Here is a 26726-nt window from a genome sequence, read left to right as displayed (position 1 = left end):
AAATGTGGTCTAGTCTTGTGTGTCAATGTATAATGAAATGCCCGTAAACAAAGAGCCTACACTGTCAATCAAGGGTACTGTTTTTATCATAATCATGCTGCTTATGCTAGGAAGTCAATGTAAAAAATATGTTTAAAAGATTATGTAGGAATGAGAATAAATTCTAATTCAAGGAGCTAATCAGATGCCCATTCTTTTATTGCACCATTGAAAACGTTATAAGCTTTGGTGCCAATGTTTTCCTAATTAATTTGAACATCATACTTACCTTGTTTGAGAAATTTATTTCTGTTTTCCCATCGTTCTTGCATGCTGCTGTTTTTAGCCGGATTGGTATTTTTGGGTCCATTATTCATTAGTCACCTCACTAAGCTCTTAAGAGAAGTCCAAGAGACAAATAGAAATGTGAGGGAACAAGATACTTGATTCTCAACATGCACTCTTATATGAGGGAGAGGGGAAAGATGGGCAGGGGAGCAGATTGACGTTAATGAATTGCAATGTACTTGCATTTTTGAAAACTGCTAGTACAAGTCAGTGATGTACAGTAACCACCAGATGTCACTGCTGTAGATCATATCTCAAGGCAACTGTATTGTGTGCGCATGTGTGTTTGGGCAAGGTCTGTTGTCCTAGGCACACAACGCTGCTAATATGCTGTGACTCTCTTAGCAGCCAGGGCACATGAATTTTGGAAATGTGTGTGGATTTGTTCTTGGTTGAAATTTCCCTTTTGTAGAGCAAAACTGAAATGTACACAGTAGGATCGTTTATAGCATGGAAAATGTAGCTTGCTGCTGTAGTTCTCAGTAATAAGATGGGCTGTCACAAATTAAAGCTGGAGTCATGTCATGAATACAGAGGACATGTGCGGGACAGCATTTCAGGCCCAACAGTAAGGGCTTTAAAGCGATAATTGATGCCAGCTGCATTAAAATCACCACGAGAGTTTACAGATGCAGAATTGTATTTAGTTGGTTTGAAGTTGGCTTGCTTAGCCATTGTGTATTGTAAGTCAGGATCCCCCAGTTTGTAAGTAACAAGAAGCGAAGATTATTTGAAAGCAAAACTAAACACAGGCCAAACAATCTAATAGTAGCACACTTGATCAGATCTTTGAAAGCCTATACAAAAGGGCAGGTGGGTGGAACAGGCAGCGAATTGCACTACTAATGCTAGATCTGGCTTTTAATTCATTGGGCTGAACCTGTTAGTTGTTTTCCTCTGTCAAGTGCTCAACCCACCCATAATTTCCACAGGATGGGATAATTTTGTCCTGGTGCTCTGAGGTTAATGGGGGAGATATATTTTGGAGGGTGTGCGCTCCACAAATACTGCAGTAGATGCATTCATATAAACACATATCTATCTATTTCCCCCCTAAAAAGGATGAAGAAGAAGAAATCAAGCTGGAGATAAACATGCTGAAGAAATATTCCCATCATAGAAACATTGCAACTTACTACGGTGCTTTTATTAAGAAAAGTCCTCCAGGACATGACGACCAACTATGGGTAAGCATGTTCACAAGGAAATGTGAATGTGAATGGCAACTAAATGCTCGATTCCCAGCAAAAATACCCTGAATGCTTAATGCTACGCTCACTAGCAGAGCAGGAAAATACGAAAGAGAATTTAATCTTTAAAATCATGTATAATTTTGTTCCCTTAAACACTCCCTCTTTAATGCTTGGTAGAAATGTGAAGAGTTTGCATAAATTCACATGAAAGAAGCACTTACTGTTCTAGGATTTTAACTAGTAAAATAGTTCTGCTAGGTTTTTCGTGTTTGTGTGATTGAGCTGGGCTAAGCAAGTTAGCCTGTGCTTGGGATGATCAGCATCAACTGGCTCTTCCATCTCTCTCTTAAGAGACTTCCCATTGCATCTCTGCATGAACTGCTTTTCTAGTTTTGCCTCCTTCCAGTCAGGAAGCACACCCAGTAACTCCAGCCAAAAAAAAAAAAAAAAAGGCAACAGAGAGGAATGTGAGCATTTTATTTTTCTGCAAATAATCCTTTCGTGCTGTCCACAAATCTCACTTAGTTCAGTGGGCCTTGCTTACACGCGCAGGTAAATGGGAATAGGATTGTAGCTTAGTGGTATAGAGCAGGGTTGGGAAACTTGTGGCCTTCCAGATTTTGTTGAACTCCCAACTCCCATCAGCCCTAGCTGACCCATGGCCATTAGTTACAAATAATAGGAGTTGCAGTCATTTGACACCTGGGAAGCCACAGATGCCCTAGTCCTGGTGGAGACTGATTTGGCTTGTAATGTCAATTGGTGGGGCAAGTTTGTGTCCTTGCCCTCAAATTTTAGAACACCACGTGTCTTGGCATTCTAGACACTCAAGGCAAAAGACAGAGAGCATGAGTGTGCTAGGATCTGTTTTTTGCCTTGCTCATTGAGGCAGAACTTTTCTCTTGTTGTTCAAATTTTTTATTGATTTTCCAAATTTATAAACAAACAAACACAAACAAACATAAATCCTAACTGTAATAATTCCACTTTTGTTAACATTGTTGAATGACTTCCTCGAATCCCCCTGGCTGAATTTCAATGTATATCATTGTAGCAGTTTTCCAAAACTAATTTCTCATAAAATTTACTTAGTCAAGTAACATCTTTCTTTCTTTCCATATTAACTTTAAACATACTATTCTATAACATCACATATTTAAATCCTAAGCCAATCTGGTAATTGCAAGTATTTCTATTTAAATTATCTTAGCATATTTAGCTAAATAGTCTTTGAATTTCATCCATTCCTCCTGGTACTCCTCCTCCTTCTGGTCACGGACTCTTCTGGTCAGGTCGGCTAGCTCCCAGAAATCCATCATCTTCAACTGCCATTCCGAGGCAGAACTTTTCAATATCCAAACAATCTAGCAGTCTTTGGTTTAGTCACCTGTTACTACTATATACATGCCATACATTAAGTAATGTGAACATCTTTGTTCTCTGGAAGCTAATAAATGAATGTATTGATGTTAAAGGAATATAGATTAAGATCCACTTTGGCTGATATGATTGCTTGCCTTCCTTAATTGTCCAATAAGCTTTGTTGCAGTGCAGCTGAATCACTGATATTTCTATCATATATTGACTCATTATTTTTTCTTTTTGCCCTCTGTCTTTTGTAGCTTGTCATGGAGTTTTGTGGTGCAGGCTCTATTACAGACCTTGTGAAGAATACAAAAGGAAATACTTTGAAGGAGGACTGGATAGCCTACATCTCCAGAGAAATTCTTAGGGTAAGGAAATTAGAAGCATTTTTTTTTCTTTTCAAAAAACGAAACAAAAATGGCGAGATTTAATTTCTGCATTAATTTCCAGTGAATTGGAATTGAAGTACATGGCTTTAACCCTGTGACACGGGACACAGGGTTAAAGCAGTTCTTGAATGTTAATCATTTTTTTAAAAAAAAAATTAAACCAAATTTAAGCCAACGGTTAGGTAATCATTTTAACATAGGCTATGTGTATTAGAATCCGTACTAAGTGTTGGGGTCTGATGCTTCGCTTCTAACGCAAAATAGACCTCTGGGAGTAGACAGCAGCCTGATTACCAGCGGAGAAGAACGTTTTCCAAATGACTGAAGTACAGTCAAAACATATGGCCAAGGGCTGCTCCCATCTTTGTCTGCAAATCTGCAAATTGCGATGGATATTAAAATACAGCATGTGTTTTCTTCATCCACTTCACAGGGCTAGCGCAGGGTGGTTTCTCTGGGTCATGCAGCCAGGTGGTGGATCAATAAAAAGGACTGCATGCTGGCCTTCTTCTGTTTTCTTTGGCACAAGTGTTACTCTTCCTTTTTTGTATGTGGTTTCTTCTTCTGTAAAGCAATACCGAAGCTCAAACTTGGATACATACATACGTCATTTTATTTGCATGTTGCTTTTCCATTGTTTAAACTATGAACGCAAGAGAAGGCAGTTCTGTTTTAACCCGTACCCGTTTGCAGTGGCGCAAACATTTCCCTTTGTGTTAATTTTCCTGGATAACTTCTGGCGCCAAATGGAACACTAAGATAAAGTTCATACTCAAAATACAGGAGCAGCCCAAATCTCTACCTCAGTACTGCTCAAATCTGAACCCTTAAGTGTGTGTAAAACAGCATGGATTACCAGTAGAATGCTCTCTTGCTGCTTCATTACTTTCAGCATGTAGCTAAAGCCCTGCCTTGTGCTCCTCCAACCTATTAGAGGGGATTTGTTGCCTACTTTGGAATCCTGCCTTAAGTGCTGTTTGGAATCTGGGACCTTCCAGAATGTTTTGGGTTTTTTAGCACTTAAAAATCTACTTGTGTGCTCAGAATAATCCTAAATATAGAATAAAATCCAGATTGTGTTAAATAATAATAATAAAACAAGCAAGGCAGTATTCCCCCAACTTGATAAATCCATCAATCCTGCTGCAAGGTGTATTGACATAGAAATGCTTTCCTACAACAAATGAGCATCAGTTCCTGGAAGATGTTCCTTAAAAGGAAAATTATCTGTTGTGCTTTGGCAGCTACAGGAACCTTATCAGCACCACTATAATAGTAAATTGTGGTCCACCCATACAAGTGATAGGGCTAGGAATGTGTTTAGCACCACACACAATTTTTTTTTGGACCTTCTTTTCAAGGGCAGGTCTGTGTAGAGTGCCCGATTACCATACCGTATGTAACAATGGATAGACCATTTACCTCCAATGAGAGGCTGCGGTTGGTGTATCAGAATAGGTGGTGGTAAAAGGCCGCCGCCTGATTGTTGGTTGGCAGGACTGAAGCTTGATTCAGTAGAGCAGAGTTCCCCAAACCTGGTTTTCCAGCTATTGTTGGACTACAACTCCCATCATCCCTAGCTAGCAGGACTGGTGGCCATGGGATTGTAGTCCACAGCTGGAGACCTAAGTTTGGGAAACCCTGCAGTAGAGCTTTGGAAGTTTTAAACTTCTGGGTAATATCAAACCTTTTCTAGAATGGATAAATCCTTCCCTCCCAAATTGCACGGACCCACTCCCAAAACAGATCACGGAGGCATTTTGTTTATTAATTATGGCCACCGCTGCTTCTGTAGCAGTATATTCCAGAGGTCAAGTCCGCATTCTTTGTGGGGAACAGTATTATCATTGCCTTTATTCCAGTCCTGCCCAGTGTTCAATTTAATTGGATCCCCTCATTTATTTTTAACACATGTTGTAAAAGCAGCTTGGGCATAGTAAACCATGATCAAAGATTTTTGTTTAAAGCAAATCAGTTCACTTTGTGCTATTTTAATATTAATCATTCAGCTCCAAAGCACTTTCAAATAATGTCCGTTGTGGGCAAAAAAAGAAAGAGAGAAAAGAAAAGAAAACTTGCTGCTTAGGGGTGTTGCTTATAAGTGACCTGACACTTGCACTTGACTTGAAGTATCTCCATCACAATTAAGTTTCATGAAAACAAAAGAGAACAGCAGTAAATTTGCAAAAATAACTGGCTCAGAAATATTTCCTAGCCTATCTGTCCCCCAACACTGATACCAAAAAGAAAAATGAACCAACTTTAGCAAAGCACTGCTTCCAGGTCATCATCACTTGTCACAGGAGACGGATAGCAAGCATGTCTTCTTTTCTCATGGAATTTCAGAGTTCTTCATGCAGTTCAGTACTTTGTAAAAATCAGCACATTCACTTAAGTTCTAGAAGTTCAGTAGGTGTCCCACAGGACCAGCGTTGCATGTTACCTATTGAGGTGAGGGGAAGCACGAATGTTTCATGCTTCCTGTTCTTTGTGCCGCTTGGGAACTTACAGACAGTGAGAAGAAAGAGTTTCCAGTGCTGTCCTAGCATGCAATGGGAAGTAAATGAGTAAGACTTAAGGCACTGCAAATAATTGCAGCAAATGGTTAACATAAACCATTTCCTGTCCCTCCCCTCCAATAATTTGGCCATGCTTGAAGACACTATCTGTACCAAATAGATTTATATATCTGCTCATCTGCATAACAGTACAAGCTAAAGAGAAAAAAATGCATCTAGAATTCACACTGCTACTGTGCTTTTAAGTTTGTCACATCCAATTTTTAGCCTCCTCTGGAGGCTCGAGGCAGGTAATAAACATGCATTAAGTAACAGTGGTAAACAAGTGTTCCTAATTGCTCCTTATGTCACATGTCTTCTTAGCCACCCCTTTCCTAAAGCTGCACATTTATTTGCTTTTTAGTCCTCTCTTACACAGCTGAGTCATTCCATATTCCTGGCAAAAGTGCACTGTTTTGTTTCTTGCATATCCTTTGAATATCTTTGCATAGCTTCCATAAGTGGTTTCATTGTCATTCTGCAGTGTGGTCCTTATAATATTAACTCTTGCCAGGCAAGCATACGCTATACATATTTATATATTCTTAAAATAGCTGTTGTGCTTCACCTTTGTAAAATGTGCGCACAACGCTTTATAGCTGCACTTATTTTTGACAAGTAAGGTCTATGTGGGTGGCATGCTGTTGAAAACATCTACAGTTGATCATGTTGCGCTGGGCTGGAGGGAAAGAACCCCCAAGGTCTATAGTATGGTTTTGTCAAATAGTTGCAATAGAATGTAGTTGCAAAATTAAAGTGGAAGAAGACCCTACAGTCTTCTGTGTTTTTCTTTTTAAATGCAGGGATTGGCGCATCTCCATGCCCACCATGTGATTCATCGGGATATCAAAGGGCAGAATGTATTGCTAACAGAAAATGCAGAGGTGAAACTGGGTAAGTTAATTAGCCGTTCTACTCACTTTCCCCCGTCTGCTGTTGCTGTTCTTCCATACAGCAATAGGCAGCATTTGCTATCCAGCTGAAGAGAAGAGGGTTGCAAATCTATATTTTAAAAATAGATTACCGTATTTTTCGCTCTAAAAGACGCACCAGACCATAAGACGCATCTAGTCTTTGGAGGAGGAAAACAAGAACAAAAATATTCTAAATCTCAGAAGCCAGAACAGCAAGAGAGATTGCTGCTCAGCGAAAGCAGAGATCCCTCTTCCTGTTCTGGCTTCTGGGATAGCTTCGCAGCCTGCATTCGCTCCATAAGACGCACACACATTTCCCCTTACTTCTTAGGAGGGAAAAAGTGAGTCTTATAGAGCAAAAGATATGGTATTTCTTACTTTCTCCTCCGCGTTTTAATGTTTTAGCCGACATGAAACTATGCAGGCTATAACTGGCCATGCCATAAACATTAAGCTCTGAGGTTTCAGCTTCCTTTCTCTCTCCCCTACCCACCTCCATGTGATGGGGGAAGACGGTATATGTCTTGCAATCCTTGGCAAAACCTGCAATGCTCATCATGAAGAGTATTTTAGTGCTGAAAGTGTCTAGGAACCAAACTTGGGACAAGGTTGCCACTATGGGTCTAGTCACCATTTGGGGGGTCCAAACGGCACTCTCTTGCTAAATTGCAAAGCAAGACTTATTAAATAAAGCCTTGGGGAATAAGCACAGGCCCCTATAAGCCTAGACCTTCTTAATCAATGGTGATTATGCACGGCACTCCAGATTTATAAAAACGAAGTTATCAAACTTGAAGTGCGTTCAAGGATGCCTGAAAATTCCAGTTAAAACAATTAAGCAACAACAAATACAAATATAACAGCAGCACAGCTGATAAAACATGCTAGTTAATATTAAAAGCTTGGGCAGAAAGGATTAATTTAGCCTGCACTTTGAAAGGCAGCAGTGTTGGCACCATGTGAATCTCCCTGGGTAGGGAATTCCAGCATCTGTTTTCCATCCATGCCTGTGTCAGATCTATAAAAGAGTACTTATTGTGATGCAACTAAATAGCTAAGCTGTTTTCTCATTTTGAGGGCACTGATTCACTTCTAGATTCCACTCGTAGCATTTGTGTCTTGACCCTATTCAATCTCTGCTTAGTTTCTGTATCTCTTAATCTGACTTCAGAGCATTTTTGCTTGTTGAGTGGGTTGTACCTGGTAACAAGTAAATAAGAGGGTTGCCTTGGTTCTCCAATGAGTAACCATACTGCCCAAAAAGAGCTGCTGGTATAGCATGCATTTTAGGAAATTGTATTTTTTGATACAGAGATTAATTTCTGTGTCAGAAAGTCTTCTGCCCTCATTCGCACTTAAATGCTAAGCCAAGCCATGGCTTTGCATGAACAAGCACGTACGCAGCTTCCTAGAGAGGATATTAGAGCCATTTTGCTCCTCCCTTGCTTTGTGCTCTGTGGCGTCGTGGTTTGGCTTGCCATGTTGTCCAAACCCACATTTGTGGTTCAGCTCTCCCTGACAAACAATGATCTGTAAACACAGAACAAACTTCAGTTACGGCTCACGGTATGTCTGAAGAGAGACCAGGTTCAGGTGACACACTAAGCTAAATTAGCTCAGTGCAGCATGCCTGTGACCAGTGAGAATCAAAGCAACTACAATCCCCTCTCAGCCCCACAGTTCGCTTGTTTGTACTAAGCCATGGTTTGATTTAGTATGTGCAAAACCTGCTAAATGTGGCACATGGCCTTTGATTATTCCACCCTTCTTCCTTCAAAAAGGGAACCACTTACTTGGCTTTGTGCATGCAGCTAGATAGAAAAGAACATTCTGTGGACAATGTTCTTGCAGCCCTTTGTTTGATATGGATGCTATCTTGCCAGTAAACCCATGAGGTGTGTTGAAGATTACTTTCTACTAATGAGCCGAATACCTTCTAGCTTCGATCCGTATAAATGTCCATTTTAACTCATTTTCCGAATTGTAGAAGCCTTGGTATATATATCTGCAGCATATTGCCAGAACACCTATTTATTTTACAGTGATCCTGGAGATCTCGCTTCAGTGTGTTTTGATTCTTCTTTTTTTCTGTTCTTGACATAGTGGACTTTGGTGTTAGTGCTCAGCTGGACAGGACAGTCGGTAGGAGAAATACCTTTATTGGCACGCCTTACTGGATGGCCCCAGAAGTTATTGCCTGTGATGAAAACCCAGATGCTACCTATGACTACAGAGTAAGAGAAATATTAACATAGTTGTTGGGGTGTATTGAGGGTTCTACAAATTCTGTATTTATCATTGGTGCTGTGCCTTGAAGACATGACTCCCACCCCCTTTGCTTTTCTAAGGAATTTCTCTTACAGTTGATTAAGTGGTGGAAAGCAGGCACAGACAGTATAACCTAATAAATTAATGCATGTAGTATAAAGCTTAACAGTGCATTTCCTATATGGAAAACTCGTATATAGGAAGGAGCATGAAACCCACATGTGATAATCTTAAGACAATTTTCCCATTTTTGTGTGTGACTTTGTGCAGCTTGTATGTTTGCACACAGTGAAAATAAATACACGGGAAGACAAAGTTGAGTGTCTGCACACAAGTTTCATACTCCTTTCTCCCCTCTCTCACACTCTTCATAGAGGGCTTTCAGTGTTGGAAATGTGAAGGTAAAGGTAAAGGGACCCCTGACCATTAGGTCCAGTCGTGACCGACTCTGGGGTTGCGGTGCTCATCTCACTTTATTGGCCGAGGGAGCTGGCGTACAGCTTCCGGGTCATGTGGCCAGCATGACTAAGCTGCTTCTGGCAAACCAGAGCAGTGCACGGAAACGCCGTTTACCTTCCTGCCGGAGCAGTACCTATTTATCTACTTGCACTTTGACGTGCTTTCGAACTGCTAGATTGGCAGGAGCAGGGACTGAGCAACAGGAGCTCACCCCGTCATGAGGATTCGGACCGCCGACCTTTTGATCGGCAAGTCCTAGGCTCTGTGGTTTAACCCACAGCGCCACCCGCGTCCCATTGGAAATGTGAAGGTGCCCCTAAATTCTCCTTTCCTCCACTCTTTCTTTCTGTGCAGCTCACATGAAATTGGGCCAAGGGTCACCCCTGGTTGATATGATTCTCCCATCCCACCTCCATTTCTTCTTCTGTGAAAGGAGAACTGAAGTTCAGCTTCAAAAGAAACCAAAGTTTGTTGTGTTTTGGTTTAAGACCCTGGTTTCTTTGGACATAACATGCAACTGTGATTTGTTCTAAGAGGAAGCTTTCATTCTTCCCTAATGTGAGGAAGCGGGGGGAAGCAAACATTTACCCATGCCATGGTTTACTTGTTCATCTGAAAGTGGTATTAGATATGAGATGATTGTCCTTATTTGACTTTTTCTGTCTGAGCATCAATAGATGCAACAAATGTCAGCCTTTATGGGCTATCAAGGTTAAATGGTCTTGTTTCATAATTTGTTTCCTTCTCCTTCTCCTTTAAAGCTAGGTTCCTTTTAAAGCAGCCCTATGGAAATCTCTAAGCACCTCTTAGGCAACCACAGGAGAAAAGAGAATAAAATATTTAATTCTCATTGCTAGAAACAGTGCATTAATCTAAATAAAGCTTGGGAACTTGAAATCCTTAATTGCCTTTGAGAATAAGATCTTACGTAAGACGAAATACTATTTTTATTAGGTATATTATAGTGCTCTGAAACACAGTCATTTTGAGAATATGTGAGAGAAGGGAAGGACAGAAGAAGTGGACAGGGAGCATCATCATCATCATCATCGTCATTAAAATTTCTATACCACTCTTCATCAAAAGGTCACAGAGCTGTTTACACTATTAAAAACACAAAGAATACCTACCCTAATAACGAACAAAAACAATATCGCTGCCACCACCACAGCCATAGATTGTTAAATTAGCTAAAGGCCTGGTTATAGTTAAATGTTTCTGGCTGGCACCCTTCAACAAATGGGGAGCCATGGCAGGAAAGGCCTGTTCTCATACTGCCACCCTCTGGACCTCTCACGGAGGAGGCACACAAAGAAGGGCCTCAGGTAATGAGCCCTGGTATCTCATCATGTGCAAAAGAAGATGAATTCAGACACTGATAATGTTATGAATTTGCAGTTGTTGTGATAGTGGTGAATAAGGCTGTCTTTTTTAGCTATCACAGTGTCCTCAAATTGCCACCTAGTGGGTCTCTTCTGGGAAATCAAAGTGTTCCTCCACCCATAATTGTTATCTCCTGTCTGTTATTGCTGACAGAGACATTTCTATCTCTGGGCAGCACTAGAATGTTAAGATTTTCTTTAATCTACCAAACATCCTGGGGAAAAAAATCATTTTATGAATCTCATCCTACAACAGCATTGTGGGAATACTTGGGAACTAGAGCTTAGGACAACTAGCCCATGGAAAAACAGAAGTAGCATCTCAAGTCTTCTTGTCTCCTATAATCAGAAATTCATCCCTATGTTTATTTTGGAATAGAATAAGCAACATGGCTATGACCTCTTTGGAGTAATCTTTTTAGCCTTCCTCTTCAAGTGTGTATTTTAGGAGTCTTCCTTGAGCTTGGTTTAGCTCCATATTTGCTTTCTGTTGGTGTCAGCACCCCTCAATTTTGTTTGGTTTCTATGTAATTACATTCACCAAATAGCAAAAAGTTTTTTATTTGTAAAAATTCCAGAAATGTTACTTCATGGAGGGAAGACATAGGGGTTTGTTGGGGGGGGGGAGTGTAAAGGAGGAAAAAAAACTCTTGGAATATTTATTTAAATCCAACATAGTCTTAGGGACGCGGGTGGCGCTGTGGGTTAAACCACAGAGCCTAGGGCTTGCCGATCAGAAGGTCGGCGGTTCAAATCCCCGCAATGGGGTGAGCTCCCGTTGCTCGGTCCCTGCTCCTGCCAACCTAGCAGTTCGAAAGCACGTCAAAGTGCAAATAGAGAAATAGGTACCACTCTGGCAGGAAGGTAAACGGCGTTTCCGTTTGCTGCTCTGGTTCACCAGAAGTGGCTTAGTCATACCGGCCACATGACCTGGAAGCTGTACGCCGGCTCCCACGGCCAATAAAGCGAGATGAGCGCCGCAACCCCAGAGTCGGTCACGACTGGACCTAATAGTCAGGGGTCTCTTTAGCTTAACATAGTGTTACTTAGAGTTTGACTTAACACATGAGATTGGCTGTATAGATGCTAAACAATAAGTTCTCCATTAGTCAGTTTAAATATTCTTATTTGGGTATTGTTTTCCCCACCCATAATAAGGTAAAAGGAAAGTCTAGGTTTATGCAATTCGATATGCAGTGCATCAGAGACTGAAAAGAAAAATGGATAAAAGTGTTTGCTAACATATGGCGTCTTTTTGCAGAGTGACCTTTGGTCATGTGGCATTACAGCTATCGAGATGGCAGAAGGAGCTCCTCGTAAGTGATATGTATCTATTTTCTATTGGCCTGGTGGTTTTTTTAAATTCTGAAACCTATATTTTAACTTGCTCTTTGTAACCGAAGCTTACACTTGAGATTTTTGAAAGCACAACGGTCGATTTCTGTTCTCTTGGATTCCCACCCCACCTCCTCTAGCAGCATAAAAATAAAGCACTATAAATAGTAGCGCCTTTTGCCAGATAGCCCTGTGCCAAATCATTACTTTGTGGTTGTGCTAGGGCTATAGAAACAAAACAATGGGAGAAACCTTGTAACTGAGATTTATTGAATCCATATAAACTTTCTGATGAGAGACATCAGATCTTCAAACAGATACGCTGCAGCAGTATCAATGCTTTGTGTTTGTGTAAACTGTGAAGAACAATCTTTAGTGGATAGTCTTGCCAAGGAAACTTAAGTCTCAACTCGTCCCCCCCAGTTTCTATGGGTTATCAGAAATAGCAATTTCCATAAAATGCAGAGAATGAAATGCTTTTTTTTCTTATTTATTTCTAGCTCTCTGCGACATGCATCCAATGCGCGCCCTGTTTCTTATTCCTAGAAATCCTCCTCCACGGCTAAAATCTAAGAAATGGTATGTGGTTGCTATAATGGGTGTATTGGTTGTAATACAGCATTTTTCCTTTCACAAGACAGAAAATCCACGTTCGGACATAATGCAGAACCACTGTTCAGAGCTACTTTGAATGTGCCTTGCCTCTTTTCAGGCTTGTGTGATCTTCCTTTAAATGTTGCTTGTCATTACTTTCAAACTTAGGATCATGATTTAACATAACTATGGTGAGTTTCAGAATAAGAAAAATGGGAACTGTGAATTATAAAGCTGGGTTGCTAAAACCAACCATAGGTGGTGTTAAACATGGTCCTTGGTTGGGTTGAAATAACCAGGAAAAGCTTTCGTATTCAAGTCCAGCAGGTTGCTAGGGTTGTTTATGTAGTGCTGAACTGAGGTTTGGTGTCCAAAAGTGGCCATTGTGTTACTTCTAAAGACCTGAAAAATAATTCACAGGTGTCTGAAAATTCTTAATTGCTGAGTGAGAGCCCGAGCTGAGATCATTATATAGTTTTAATGGTTCTTAACAATGCTTATACGTTAAAATAAAGGACAAAAAATAGGCATGGTTGACACCAGCTTCTTGTTAGGCTGACAAAATCTGCAGCCACTGAAGCTGAAAATGACATAACATATAATAAGGGAGTGGGCAAATGCCACCCAACTCCTGGCTTCCATGTTGAAGGTATTTGTTAAAATTATGAAGTCTTTCACTATAATAATTGCAAACAGTGAATGGTATGGCTATCCATCTCACCAGATGACAGAAATTCATTAACTCTATCAGATTGTAATTTTTAAGCCAAACCACTTTTATGTATAACTTTGACAGCCACTGAGAACCTCAAGGTGACTCTAGTTATGTTCAGGAATGCAGAGTTCTTGTGCTAATGTTTTAGAACTCTTTTTATAAATTACATTTAAGGAAATTAAATGGAGTTGTCCTTTGTTGAATTTTTGTGTGTTTGTGTGTGTGAGAGAGAATGACTGACTGATCATGTGCACCTGAGGTTCCTGTGGATCTCTATTTTGATTGGTTGGCCAGAATGGGGACTCATGCTAATTTAAAGCTATTTCCTCAGGAAAAATAGGCTCAGTTTGAACCAGCCACTTATTTACCATTTATTTCTAGAAAGATAACTCTCTAAATTTGTATAGCACTGCTTGCATTTGTTATTGAGTTAGAAAAATGTGATAATGACTCCCCTAAGATCCTTAATGTACCTAGATACATGCAAATATAATTGCTTTTCCTTGTGAAGTTATTGCCCTCACATTTTGTGTAGCATTCAGCCAAATTTGTTTGTCAGAGATTGGTCCTGCCACTTTTTAGGATGCAAGGTGAACCTTGCTAAATAAATTCTGATCTTGTCAAAGTGACTTGAAATGTGTGTCATTTTCTTTTTGCTCAGGTCAAAAAAGTTCTTTAGTTTTATAGAGGGCTGTTTAGTGAAGAACTATATGCAACGACCTTCTACAGAGCAGCTTTTAAAACATCCATTTATACGCGATCAGCCAAATGAAAGGCAAGTCCGAATCCAGCTTAAAGATCACATAGACAGAACCAAGAAGAAGAGAGGCGAAAAGGGTATGTGATCTTTTTGAAACTACAGCCACAGTGTTTGTGCGCATGTTGTAGTAGTAAGGTTTGTTCTAGAGCGGTGTATAAAATAAATCACAGGTGTTCTGGTTTACAAACTAAGGACCAAACTAGATGCTCACTTAACATGTAGCATGCAGGTGTATATTTTGATTTCCCTTAAATAATTACAGGTTACAGGTAGGTCGATTCTTGCTGGGTGTGAGGAGGGGAGGCTTATTTCTCCAGTGCCACATCATGATCCCATGCAATCCCAACTTTCTGCTTGGCTAGAAGCCATTGGCAACCACGGGGGATTTCCCCTCTAAGGCTCCTAGCCATAGCTCATGGGGAGGGAAAATCTTGGTGGGATAATGAAGAGATCAGACCTCCCTCATGCTGCCTTCCCAGTAAAACACCCACCCTCCCTGCCTATAATTTAAGGAAAAACAAGATGCATGTTCTGATTTAATGAATACAATCAAACCTTGGTTGTTGAACGTAATGTGTTCTGGAAGCCTGTTCGGCTTCCGAAACATTTGACAACTGAGGCATGGATTCCAATTGGTTGCAAGAGCTTCTTGCACTCAAGCAGAAGCTGTGTCGGACGTTGAGGTTCCAAAAAATGTTCGAAAACTGGAGCATTTACTTCCGGGTTTTCGGCGTTCGGGAGCCGAAACGTACGATAACAGAGGCGTTCGGGTATCATATATTTTTTTGCCCTGTGACAGGACCATAGAAGTGAAGGAGTAGAATGAAAGAGAAGTTGGAAATCAGTTTGGGCAAGTGGTTAGCAGGATTTACATCAAGTTGGGACTTGTTCAGTTTGCTGCAATGGAAGTTTATGCACCAGCCAAGCAGCCCTCGTCCTCCGCTGATACCAGGGCTGGGATGACCTCGCCTTTGTCTCTGCTGTCACTAGTCAACTGACAGAGCAGAGAAAGGATGTGTGTCTGTGCAATAGGCCTTCTACCATATAGATATTCTAATAGATGCAAAATAGTTATTTCGCTTTCTCTCGTTTGAGTCCATATATACTGAAGTCACAAGTTTCAGTTGTGTTTGAAGTGTTTTATTTTGTATTACCACCCCATAGGATTCTCTGTTTTGTGGTGGGGTGGTCTGTTAATGCTCACCATTGCATTCAACTCATACCTGGCAATCTTTTGCCTGGCAAAGGAAGCACAAACCTTTTAGGCCAGCGGTTCTCAACCTGTGGGTCCCCAGATGTTGTTGGACTACAACTCCCATCATCCCTGAGCTCCGGCCTTGCTAGCTTGGGGTGATGGGAGTTGTAGTTCAACAACATCTGGGGACCCACAGGTTAAGAACTGCTGTTTTAGGCAGTGGTGGTGGTGGAGGACAACCTTACTTTTCTGCCAAGGCATGGATTTCCTTTGTAGTAATTCATTTGGGGTTGGGCTAATCTGGAATTATCCCCAATCCAAACATAATTATCCCCAATACCATACCTCTGGGGGTGGGCCCAGGGGGGGGGGCATCAATTTATTTTAATCAGATAAAATACTGCTCTTTCCATTTGTTCTGCTACATAGAAAGAGTGAAGAACACTTTTAAAAGTGAGGAAAGGAATTGAATACTCATGAGAAGGAGGTGCTGAGGCAGCATTCAGCCCCGGAGCCACAAGTTGCCCACGTTATAGCTTTAAAGAATGGGTAGAAAGTCAGTACTGTCATTTCTAAGACATCTTAGAAAACGTAGCCATTTTAAAAAGCATGCAAGTAGTTCTGCATGCCCACTAGGTTCTGGATGAGTTTCCTGAAAAGCAGTGCCCTCAGCCACATGACAAACTGAAGTGGGAAATAATTGCAAAAGGTGTTTACGAAATGGCACGGCAATCTGCCAGTTAGATGTCAAAAAAGTGTCAGAAATTCCAGCCCCAATATTTATCTTTGACCTCTTCCAAAGTGGTCATTTTGAAGAAAGAATTGAGAGCCCTCGGTAGAGAGAGAGTTGTAGTACTAGTGTATTGTGTATCTAAAATTTCCACATTGAATTCCTGTGTTTAATTTCATTCTCCTCGTCTGGTGAAATAGCTTTGGACGGTTCGCAGCAACAATATTTTTGTTCTGGCAACGAAAGCACTCTTAAGAATTGACTCTCTGGTGTGAATAATTGCCCTGTGTTTCTAAAACGGCCTCCCTAAAATTCACATCATTACTATAGTTGTCGTTTTTTTAAAAAAAATATCTCACGTTGGTGAAATTGCCTATTATCTTTATCTCAAAGCTTTCCCAAAGCTTTGGCTGATAAAACAGCTTTTGCATAGAACTCCTATGTCTGTTTGGAATGTGGGGTTTAAACATTCCGGGATAATTGTTTTCACGACTGTTTTCTCCTGCCACATTCTCCCCACCCCACCCCACTCCTACCAGATGAAACTGAATATGAATATAGTGGAAGCGAAGAAGAGGAAGAGGAAGTGCCTGAACAAGAAGGAGAGCCAAGGTAGTGTATCTCTAACATGGTGATCCAACAGAGAAATGTTAGGGGCCAGTTAAAAATTCTGTGAACATCTGGTTTGCAAGATCACCAAACTCAAGAAAACAAGAGCAGACCAGAGAGCCATCTGGTTCAGCTTCCTCTTCTCACAGTAGCCGGACAGGTGTCACCAAGCAGGTCCTGGAGCATAACAGCACCCTCCCCGCTTTAGGGCCAAGTTGCCTCTGCCAGTGGAGGTACAATATAGGCATCGTGGCTCGTAGCCTTTGATAGCCCCACCCTCCATGCCAGTAAGGTCTTACTCTTAAAAGGCAGGGGTAGAATCCTTAATATTAATGATTGGTGTAGAATAAGGAGTTTCTCTCTTTGTGTGTTTGTGTTGCGGGGGGGGGGGGGAGGGGAGGAATCTATTTTATCATTTTTCCTGAACCCCTGTTAGGATTGCCATCCAGCTTAGAGTTGAGTGTGTGGCAGTTTGGAACATTTTGTTTGAGCACAGAAAGCTCACCAAGGTTCAAATCCCAGCTTAGGTGTGAAGCTCATTTGCTTCGTCCTGGCCTAATCCTCTCCACAGGAGTGTAATAATAATAATAATAATAATAATAATAATAATAATAATAATAATAATTTATTTATACCCCGCCCATCTGGCTGGGCCTCCCCAGCCACTCTGGGCGGCTTCCATAGAAACCAAAATTACAGTAAAATATCACACGTTAAAAACTTCCCTGAACAGGGCTGCCTTAAGTTGTCTTCTGAATGTCAGGTAGTTGTTTATCGCTTTGACATCTGCTGGAAGGGCGTTCCACAGGGCAGGCGCCACTACCGAGAAGGCCCTCTGCCTGGTTCCCTGTAGCTTTGCTTCTTGCAATGAGGGAACCGCCAGAAGGCCCTCGGCGCTGGACCTCAGCGTCCGGGCAGAATGATTGCAACAACAGCGCATGAGTGGTCCAGTGTCACATGACCAGAAGCAGAGCAATGACCTCATTTCCCATCATGCAGGGGAAATGTAAACTATTGTTTGTTTGCTCAATATTAAAGATCTCGAAATACCAAACATACCAAATGGTAGCCTAGGCAAATACGTTGTCTTGGTATGATAGGATAAGCACCTCAAAGCATAAAGATGCTTGAGACATTTCAGTGAATAACTTGGAGATTACTAAGAACCAGCTGTGTGTGTGTGTGTGTGTGTGTGATCACTTTCCCTTAAAAACAAGAAAGTAAAACACCCAGATTTTTGTTCATACTTCTGGAGAAAATTGACTACATTCTGATTTCTGCTGATTTGGCACTCTTCCTCCCCCCCCAACCCCCCTCCTGCAGTGTTACTGTACATTTTAGTGCTCCCCAGGGGAAATTAAAGAAAGATGTGAAATGAAAAAGTTCCCAGCAGCATGCTTGAGTTATTTACTTACTGGCTTTTGTTTGGGTTTTAATAACTCCTCCCCCCCCTCTCCTCCTTACAGTTCCATTGTTAATGTGCCTGGAGAATCTACCCTCAGACGTGATTTCCTGAGATTGCAGCAGGAAAACAAGGAACGTTCTGAAGCTCTTCGGAGACAACAGCTGCTACAGGAACAGCAGCTCCGAGAGCAAGAGGAATACAAGCGACAGCTGCTGGCAGAGAGACAAAAGCGCATTGAACAGCAGAAAGAGCAGAGGAGGAGACTAGAAGAGGTAGAAACAGGCCAGAATGGAAAAGTCTACTCTTTTCACCTTTTGTTACAAGGGCCAAAGATGCTGAAAATTCTGGAGCCCCTGAATAAACACCTCCTGCTGTAGCGTTTCTGATGCTAGAGTACTTGGATTGAGGCAATAGGTCTAATGATCAGGAACAACCAAGCCAAAGAGGGAGTTTTATTTGCCTGTTTTGCAGCTTCCTTTCTGTCCTGCAGTGTCTGAAATAATAATAATAATGATAAATTTTATTTATATCCCGCGCTCCCCAGCCGAAGCCGGGCTCAGGGTGGCTAACAACAATAAAACAGTACAACAGTACAACACAACACTCTAAAAATAATTCATTATAAAATTAATTCAAATGAAACCAATGGCAACCATTAGGCCAGAGCTCCGCGAAGATTGCCGAAGGAGGGAGTCAGGCTGTGCCCTGGCCAAAGGCCTGGTGGAACAGCTCTGTCTTGCAGGCCCTGCAGAAAGATGTCAAGTCCCACAGGGCCCTAGTCTCTTGTGACAGAGTGTTCCACCAGATCGGAGCCACAGCCGAAAAAGCCCTGGCTCTCGTTGAGGATATCAGGCAATAATAATAATAATAATAATAATAATAATAATAATAATAATTTATTTATTTATAGCCCGCCCATCTGGCTGTGCTTCCCCAGCCACTCTGGGCGGCTTCCAACAAAATATTAAAATACAGTAATGCATCAAATATGATATGATGACGTGATACAAAACGCACAAAATGTAATCCTAGCCTAAACATGCTGAAAGTAACCAATATCTGCCTGCTGGATTATTCACCATGAGGTGTGCCAACTGTATGAGGCTGAGGCCTCTACAGCCTCACCCCCCAATGTTCACTGGGAAGGGGCTCAGCCCCCCAATCTTGAGGGGATAGAGGAAGCCTGGCAGGATGTCGCCCTGGGCTGAGCAGCGTTGGGAGACGCCATGCAGACTAGTGCATCCTGGCGCATGGATGTCATATCAAAAGGAGGCCTGGCCGGCCTTTCCTGATGCAACAGTCGTCACACGCAGACAGCATCAGCCCTACCAATGTTGGGCGCAAACATTGTGCCTGTGTTCATCATTTAAGCCTAATTGGGGTGTGTTCCTTCAACACAGCAGCTGTGAGCAAGTGGCTGTGACATCTAGTGGCTCGCTCCCCACCCCTTTCACAAAAAGGGCAGGGCTCTATGTAACAACTAAGTCATCATGTGTGCACCTGTGTGGGTGAAGGCTTTTATTTGACCTGGAGCTCTGCACAATCGGAGTTCCTGAATTCTCACATATATATGGGGCTACAGTTCAGATGGGTCATTCTCTTCACACAGAAGCTAGGGGCAGGATGCTCTGCAATGACAAACGCAAGATTGCTAGTGCTCAAATTGGGCTCTAGAAAAACATGGTGTTGCCTACTTTCTCCAGTCTCGAAAAACAATGATCATTCACTTAGTTTTGATGTTTACAAGGCGCTCAACGGCTTCCTTAAATTGTTTGCCTTTTTCCTGCTTTGTGAGACAGTTTTGTTGTTTTTAGAAGTTCTTATATAATCATTCTTGTCTTAGTTTCACACAAACAGCAAGACTCGGCAGACTGAAATACTTCTAAATAATTATCTGAGGGCTAGTTCACAGATGAGAGCTTTTTTTGACACTGGCATTCAGTTATTATGAAGCTGTCACAGACTAAACACTACAGATAGAACTTTCATATTGCCGGATGTCATGATAATTGTTCAGAGACAGCGGATGTACTAGCCTAAAACTGGCAGTGGTTTCTAGAAGTTTGATTGTACTTTGCCCCGACTTAGATGCCATGTTCACTATGACAAACAATGATTTATTGGCCAAGGAACAAGCAATTCCTCTTTGCCTTTCTCCTCCCCCTGCTTGAGACCTGGTTGTAAATGAGCCAGGATTGCAGTGATTCAGACGGAATTATATTCTTCTAGCTAGTGGGCAGAGCAGGAAACATAAACCTGGGAACTGGGGAAGCTTCTGTTCAGTGTGTTATTTATTCCCATGTTTTCTGTAGGATTTTCACTTTGTGAAAAGGTGGTGTGCTACGGAAGGGGTACTCTGTTCAGAAACATTTACCACCTTGGATGATTTTGTGTTCTGCACAGAGCAGAGGCAGTTGGTACATGTTTAGAAGCATTTGGTGTATGTCATGGTTTTAAAAATATGGCAATGTACCATGAAGAATTAAGTATTAATAAGACATGTTATTGAATTCTGTTGAATCAATAACATGTTCCCTATTACTGGCTTAACTGACAAAAATTGACTGGAAAAATCTTCAGTTTTGAAAAAGAACAGAACAACTAATGTTCAAACTATTTAGAATATTTTTGGCCAGATCACAGATCACTAATAGTGATTCTTGGAAGAATGTTGACCAAACGAACTATTTAGTGAGAAGAGGAAGGAAATCAGAAACTGAAAAAATATATGAGTCAAGTGGCTTGAGGACTGTGTCCTCAATTCACCTTATGTGTTGCAAATGCAATAAAGTAAATCAAGGGAAGCTGAATGATACTTTCCCCCTCCCCCCAAAGATTTGAAGTCCTTTTCCTATGTTCTTTAGTGGACTGAATATTGATAGTAAAGAAGCCATGGATTGCTTTGTTTTGAGTAGTGGGTTTAAGGTTATCCATATAGCATTTTCCCATATGTTTTGTGACAGGGATTACAGGAATGTTTTATACAATAAGTAGTTTCTGGGATTGTAATGCCAGCCCTTTTAAAATATGGGATTGCTTTCCAAATACTGGCACACACCCAGATGGATTTGACAGAGGTTTTTTGCAGTTGCATTGGAAATCCATTCTTTTTCAGAATTTAAATAAGAGTTTGAAAGCCAACGTGGTATATTAAATGGAGTATGTGCCCTGAATGTGAGAAACCCTGGCTATGCACTGAGATAGAATTCAACAAAGATCCTGGTGAACTTCTGCAATACATGTCCAACAACCCATTCCTTAAGACAATATATTCTTGTGTTCTCTAGAACTATTCAGGCTGGATATTAGGCAAAGCAGCAATATAAGCTGGGCCTGTAGGAAAAGCCCCAAAGTCCTGCAGTTCATAATAGTATTGAGATGCTGCAGGGGCTTTTTTTTTGTAGATTGTGTGTGTGGACTGCTGAGCTGCAAGTCCAACCTGGTCTCCCACCAGCAGCAAAATCAGTGGCAACTACACTGAACGAGGCACCTCCTCACTCATTTGTGTATTGCCGTTGATAGGTGATTGGGCTACTCCTGAAACAGGAAGGAGTGCTCCATTGTTTCCCAAGCCGTCCCAGGAAACATTGGAGCAAATGTCCCCGTCTGATCAACTTTTAAATCACACACAGCATTTTTGCACTAGTGGCAACAAGATTACTTATTATAATATTTATTCTACACCTTTTCTCCAAGGAGACAAGAGGGCATAAATAGTTATCCCCTTTCTCATTTTATCCTCACAGCAACAGTGTGCAGTAGGTAAGGGTAAGAGACGGTTACTGGCCCAGCAAGCATCATTTAGGGATTTTATATGGAAGCCAACCTCAAGTTGGGAAGTAACATTTAAACTTGATTGATGCATCCCTCTGTTTCTAGTATCTGCCACTTTTGCATGTATTGCTCCATAGATTTGTTTCATGCTGTGTATAAATTAATGTGCATTTAGAAAAACATCCACACAGAAATTCAAATTTAAATATGTACTGTATATAAATAGCACTTTTGAAAAATATATATCTTAAAATACACATTTTAATAGTGTGTTCCTTCCAGATATGCTGCATTTTGATGTTGTATTAGGCCCATAACTGCATTCAAAAATTTGGGAATTGGAAATCCAAAGGATGTTCTGGTCAGGAGGTGCAAATCTGACCAATGTTTTTGCAAAAAACTCAAGTATCCTTAGACAGAAAAATAAAAAGCTGAACTTGGTTGATTTAAGAGTTGGGCGAGGTGAGGCATTTGTATACATCACAATATATACATATTTTAAATGCAGCAACAAAGAAGAGAACGGGAGGCTCGGAGGCAGCAAGAGCGGGAGCAAAGAAGGCGAGAGCAGGAGGAGAAGAAACGAATGGAGGAAATGGAAAAGAGGCGCAAGGAAGAAGAGGAGAGAAGGAGAGCAGAGGAGGAAAAGAGGAGAGTGGAAAGAGAGCAGGTAAGTCAGAAACAATGCGAATTAAGTACGATTTCCCTCCCCACCAGTACAAAATATTGAAGAAAACCAGCAGGAAGCCTTGCGTGGTCAAAGACACATCCATATTGCATGTAAAAAGAATATTTGTTGCATATGTCACACCTAATGGGCTTCAAAATACAGTTTTATTTAGGGGTGGGACACACACCCAAAGAAGGCTGGAGAAGCTGAGCTTTATATTGAATTATATTTGGCTCTTCGCTCCCCTTCTTAGTCACTCGCTATAGCACATATGGAAATTTATTACACAGAGCTATGGCATTTAAATTGCTTGACATGGTGGGTGAATTTCCATTACATTCATTAAACTGAGGCAAGATGGGCCTTAGGTTTTGTGCTGTTACGATCTTTCAAATGCCAAAATCAAACTGTGCATATATATATTTTGCAGGCTTGTACACTAAAATGCCTTAATAGGGGCCTGTTTTCCAAATCGTATCAGCCTTGCCTGCTTAAAAATAAATTATAATTTGATACATGATGTAAAAAATCAAATCAAATGCCTTAATATAAGTATCAATGTCAGTACTAGGAAAACAATATTCCGTGTAAGTGGTTACATAATTGGGCCTGAAATAACTTAACACTTTGTATTCAGAAAAAAAAAATAGTGCTCGCCACTATGGGTAATTGTACTTGGATTGCAACTATTTCCCCTCCCCTGCTGTGACATTTATTTTGAGAATTCTGAAATGGTAAAAATGAATATTAAGTAATTGAAGCACATAATGGCAGAAATGTTACCTACTATTCGATACCCATGTGTGCTAGGTTGTCCTATGAAATGGCGGTAAATTGTCCCAAATCAGGAAATTCTGCATGCAGAAGAAGGCCTTTGTAGCCCTGCGAACATGCGGAGGCTACACACCTCGTCTCACTCCCAACATCCCTTTTCCTGCCAGCTGTGGGGTCAGTCTATCATGCATTGAGAGGGAAGATCTGAATGGGACATTAGGTCGATCATATGGAAGTTTCTAAGCACATCCAGCAGAACACAGTGAGATTCTGCCTTCTGTATTCATGCACAATTTATGAAGGCTTGAAACTCTAGCAGTTGGGGACAGGGATGTTTGGGGTGGGACTAGGTTCTGCCCCTTCCACACGTTCTGAGAAGAGGGCTCCTGCGTGCCGCAAACATCCACCTCACACTGCACATCTGGGCCCCATTGAATGGGACGGCGATGATGCACAAATCCATTTGAGATTACTAGTTGCATGCAACTAGAATTGGACCGGGGCTAAGGGGGGGGGGGACCCAACCTTCTAACAATACGATGGCAACTCAGAGAGATGTTATTCAAACTCTATCCCTATGGCTGATTTTAAGAAATTACACTTCTGTCTTCACTTCACCTGAACTCTGTATTTGCAAGAGGTGCATATAACAAATCTGTATACATCATTTCTTTTCCTTCATGAGATTTCAAGTAGCTCCCATTTTGCCACAGCACTGAATCATTAATTGCTTTTGCATACACTGTCTCTCTGTGTTTGAGTGCATGTCTTTTATGTTACCTACATTTATTAATTTGCATGGTAGGATGTTTTTAGCTTCGGATATGGTGCTGCATATTTAGGCTTGGTTTAGTGGGCCAGACAAACCAGTGTTTGACTTCTGAAGTGTAAGGCTTAGATTTCCAGATGAAAAGGCTTTTTTGGTCTTCTACCTGTTCTCTAGTGGATGTTTGTTTGTTTCTGTTTTGTCATAACCACCACATACTTGGGCAAGACTGGCATTGCTTTGATGACAGAGGCTAGGATAATCTACAGTCGAGGTTAGAGTTGTGTTTGGCAGTGTAGTTACCTGTGGGAAGCTTGCAAAAGGGATGCCTTAACGAAGCCTGGCTCTAGCTGTTGCTAACGGTTCATCACACAGTGCCTAAAACTAATTATTTTAATAAAAGTTGCATGTGGTTTTGCGTTGGCTGTGTTGGTAAGACTTGTTGTGTTTTTAACTCTCGGTTTGTTTCCAAAATACATTTTTGCTTATTTTTTCTTTAATAAACATTTTTCAAAATTCATCAGACAACCTAGGAACTCTTCCCACCTGACTTTCTCAAAAACCATCTTAGTCTTTTAGTGGAGTACTTTTCAGCCATTACTTAGGTCAGTGTTTCCTGAACTTGGGTCTCCAGTTGTTTTTGGACTACAACTCCCATCATTCCTAGGTAACAGGATGTGGTCAAGGATGATGGGAAATGGAGTCCAAAAACAACAGCTGGACGCCTAAGTTTGGGAAACACTGCTTTAGGTGATAGGGTTTTCTTAACTTGTTCACTGAGGATTCACAAGAAGCGATTCACCCGAAGTGAATTGTCGCCTGAAGGTTGCCTGGGGTGGTTTTGCTACTCAGGTGGTTTCGATGCATTCCTGTTGTGAACAATTTTATTGCTGGGTAATTTCTGTGTGACAGGAGTATATCAGGCGACAGCTAGAAGAGGAGCAGCGGCACTTGGAAATTCTTCAGCAGCAGCTGCTCCAGGAGCAGGCCATGTTACTGGTAACGCACCTGTATCTGTTTTTGTTCAGTAGCAATAGGTTTTTTCCCTTTTTCTGGCTGGTGTCCCAGGCTTTTCCCAGTTGGACACAACTGAGCTTTACTGTATGCACAATAGAACTTGGAACAAAAGCCATTTATCTTATAGCGCATTGGGCTGGCAGGCACATGTGAAAATTACTGTATCACAGTGCAATAAGAGTAGATTTCTGTTTTTAAAGTTGGGGATGTACTGGCTTGGTAGTCAAGTTTTTTGTTTTTTTGTTTTTGGAACAGCCCTCCTTAGAATAAGAAGAGTGCAGACCATAATATTTATTCTTCTTCTTATTAAACACTGAATATAAAGGCCAGGTTGTTGTCTCCTTCCCCCTTCCCTTCCCCTACCTCGCCTCCAAAAACACACCGTCCTTCAAGATTACACTTGATTGCTCTTCTTTAAAAAATAATTTAATTAATTAAAACACCACTGTTCCTTTGGGTTTCCAGTCTTGCTCAGGTTAGCATAAAACATCGCCAAGAAAAAAACAATACCAAAACCCAATACATGCTCCTTGGGGTCCAGTTTTAATGGTTGGTACACTCGGTTGCATTGTGGCAATAGTACACCCTTGGTACTCACGTCTTGAATGCTGACCTGTTTTCTCAAAGGAATACAGATGGCGGGAAATGGAAGAGCACCGACAAGCAGAGAGGCTGCAGCGCCAGTTGCAACAGGAGCAGGCGTATCTCTTGTCACTTCAGCATGACCATAGGCGGCAGCAGCAACAGCAGCAACAACAGCAACAGCAGCAACAGCAACAAGAAAGGAATAAACAAAATTATCATACTCCTGAGCCTAAATCCCATTATGAGCCTTCTGAAAGACCACGGGAGGTAACTGAAATTTTGAAATTTAGCAAGCTTTCTTCAACGCTTATTCATTTAAAACATTTATGCTCCATATATGCATACAGTGGATCCAACTTTCGAGTTGCGAACGCGGCAAATCTGAAAGTGGGTTTGCCGCTCACACGTGCGCGTGAGTAGAAGTGGTCTTCCAGTTATGGAATTTTGGGGATACGGCTGGGCCTCTGGAATTGATCCTGTATGTAACTGGAGGTACCACTCTGTGTGTGTGTGTGTACACACAGAGGGACAGAGAGAGAGACATATTCATTCCAAGGAACTCAGGAACGGCTACATAGTTCCTCTAGCTTATCATCACAATAATCCTGCAAAGTAGCTGAGGCTTAGAGTGATGATTTGAACCCGCTGCCTTTGCAGAGATGCCCAGTCCTGGATGTTGAACAGTATTGGGAGCCAGTGTGCTTCAGAGGTGGGAAAAATGGACTCTACGATTCTGTGATTCTTTTAAAGTCTTTTAGGATTGGATCTATTTCTGCCCATTCTGTATGCAAGCGACCGTTATATCATTTTCCAGCAATAGGTTCCATATATGTGTGTAATTTCATGTGTGTTATATGGAGAATGCCACTACCAACCCTCTGGAGGAACAAAGTGTGATGAATACACTGTAGGCAAGGATCAGAGGTGGGGTGATTTTCCAGC

General features: G+C 41.3%; 1 protein-coding gene across 4 annotated transcripts in view; it reads left to right on the top strand.

The window, feature by feature from the left end:
* MAP4K4 (mitogen-activated protein kinase kinase kinase kinase 4) overlaps positions 1-26726 on the top strand; it is a 135076-nt gene that overhangs the window by 75043 nt on the left and 33307 nt on the right. For all 4 annotated transcript variants that reach the window (XM_081907495.1, XM_081907494.1, XM_081907497.1 and 1 more), the window contains exons 4-15: positions 1389-1514; positions 3143-3253; positions 6636-6726; positions 8850-8980; positions 12117-12171; positions 12691-12769; positions 14161-14336; positions 16724-16796; positions 18260-18470; positions 22481-22642; positions 25095-25181; positions 25827-26051. In XM_081907495.1, the coding sequence (XP_081763621.1) occupies positions 1389-1514; positions 3143-3253; positions 6636-6726; positions 8850-8980; positions 12117-12171; positions 12691-12769; positions 14161-14336; positions 16724-16796; positions 18260-18470; positions 22481-22642; positions 25095-25181; positions 25827-26051 (1527 nt within the window). The remainder of the gene's footprint in view (positions 1-1388; positions 1515-3142; positions 3254-6635; positions 6727-8849; positions 8981-12116; positions 12172-12690; positions 12770-14160; positions 14337-16723; positions 16797-18259; positions 18471-22480; positions 22643-25094; positions 25182-25826; positions 26052-26726) is intronic.

This window comes from Podarcis melisellensis (assembly GCF_964234715.1).
Source record: "Podarcis melisellensis genome assembly, chromosome: 4".
In the NCBI taxonomy this organism is placed as follows: Eukaryota; Metazoa; Chordata; class Lepidosauria; order Squamata; family Lacertidae; genus Podarcis; species Podarcis melisellensis.
Note: the sequence above shows the minus strand (reverse complement) of the source record. Positions and strands in the feature narration are given on the sequence as shown.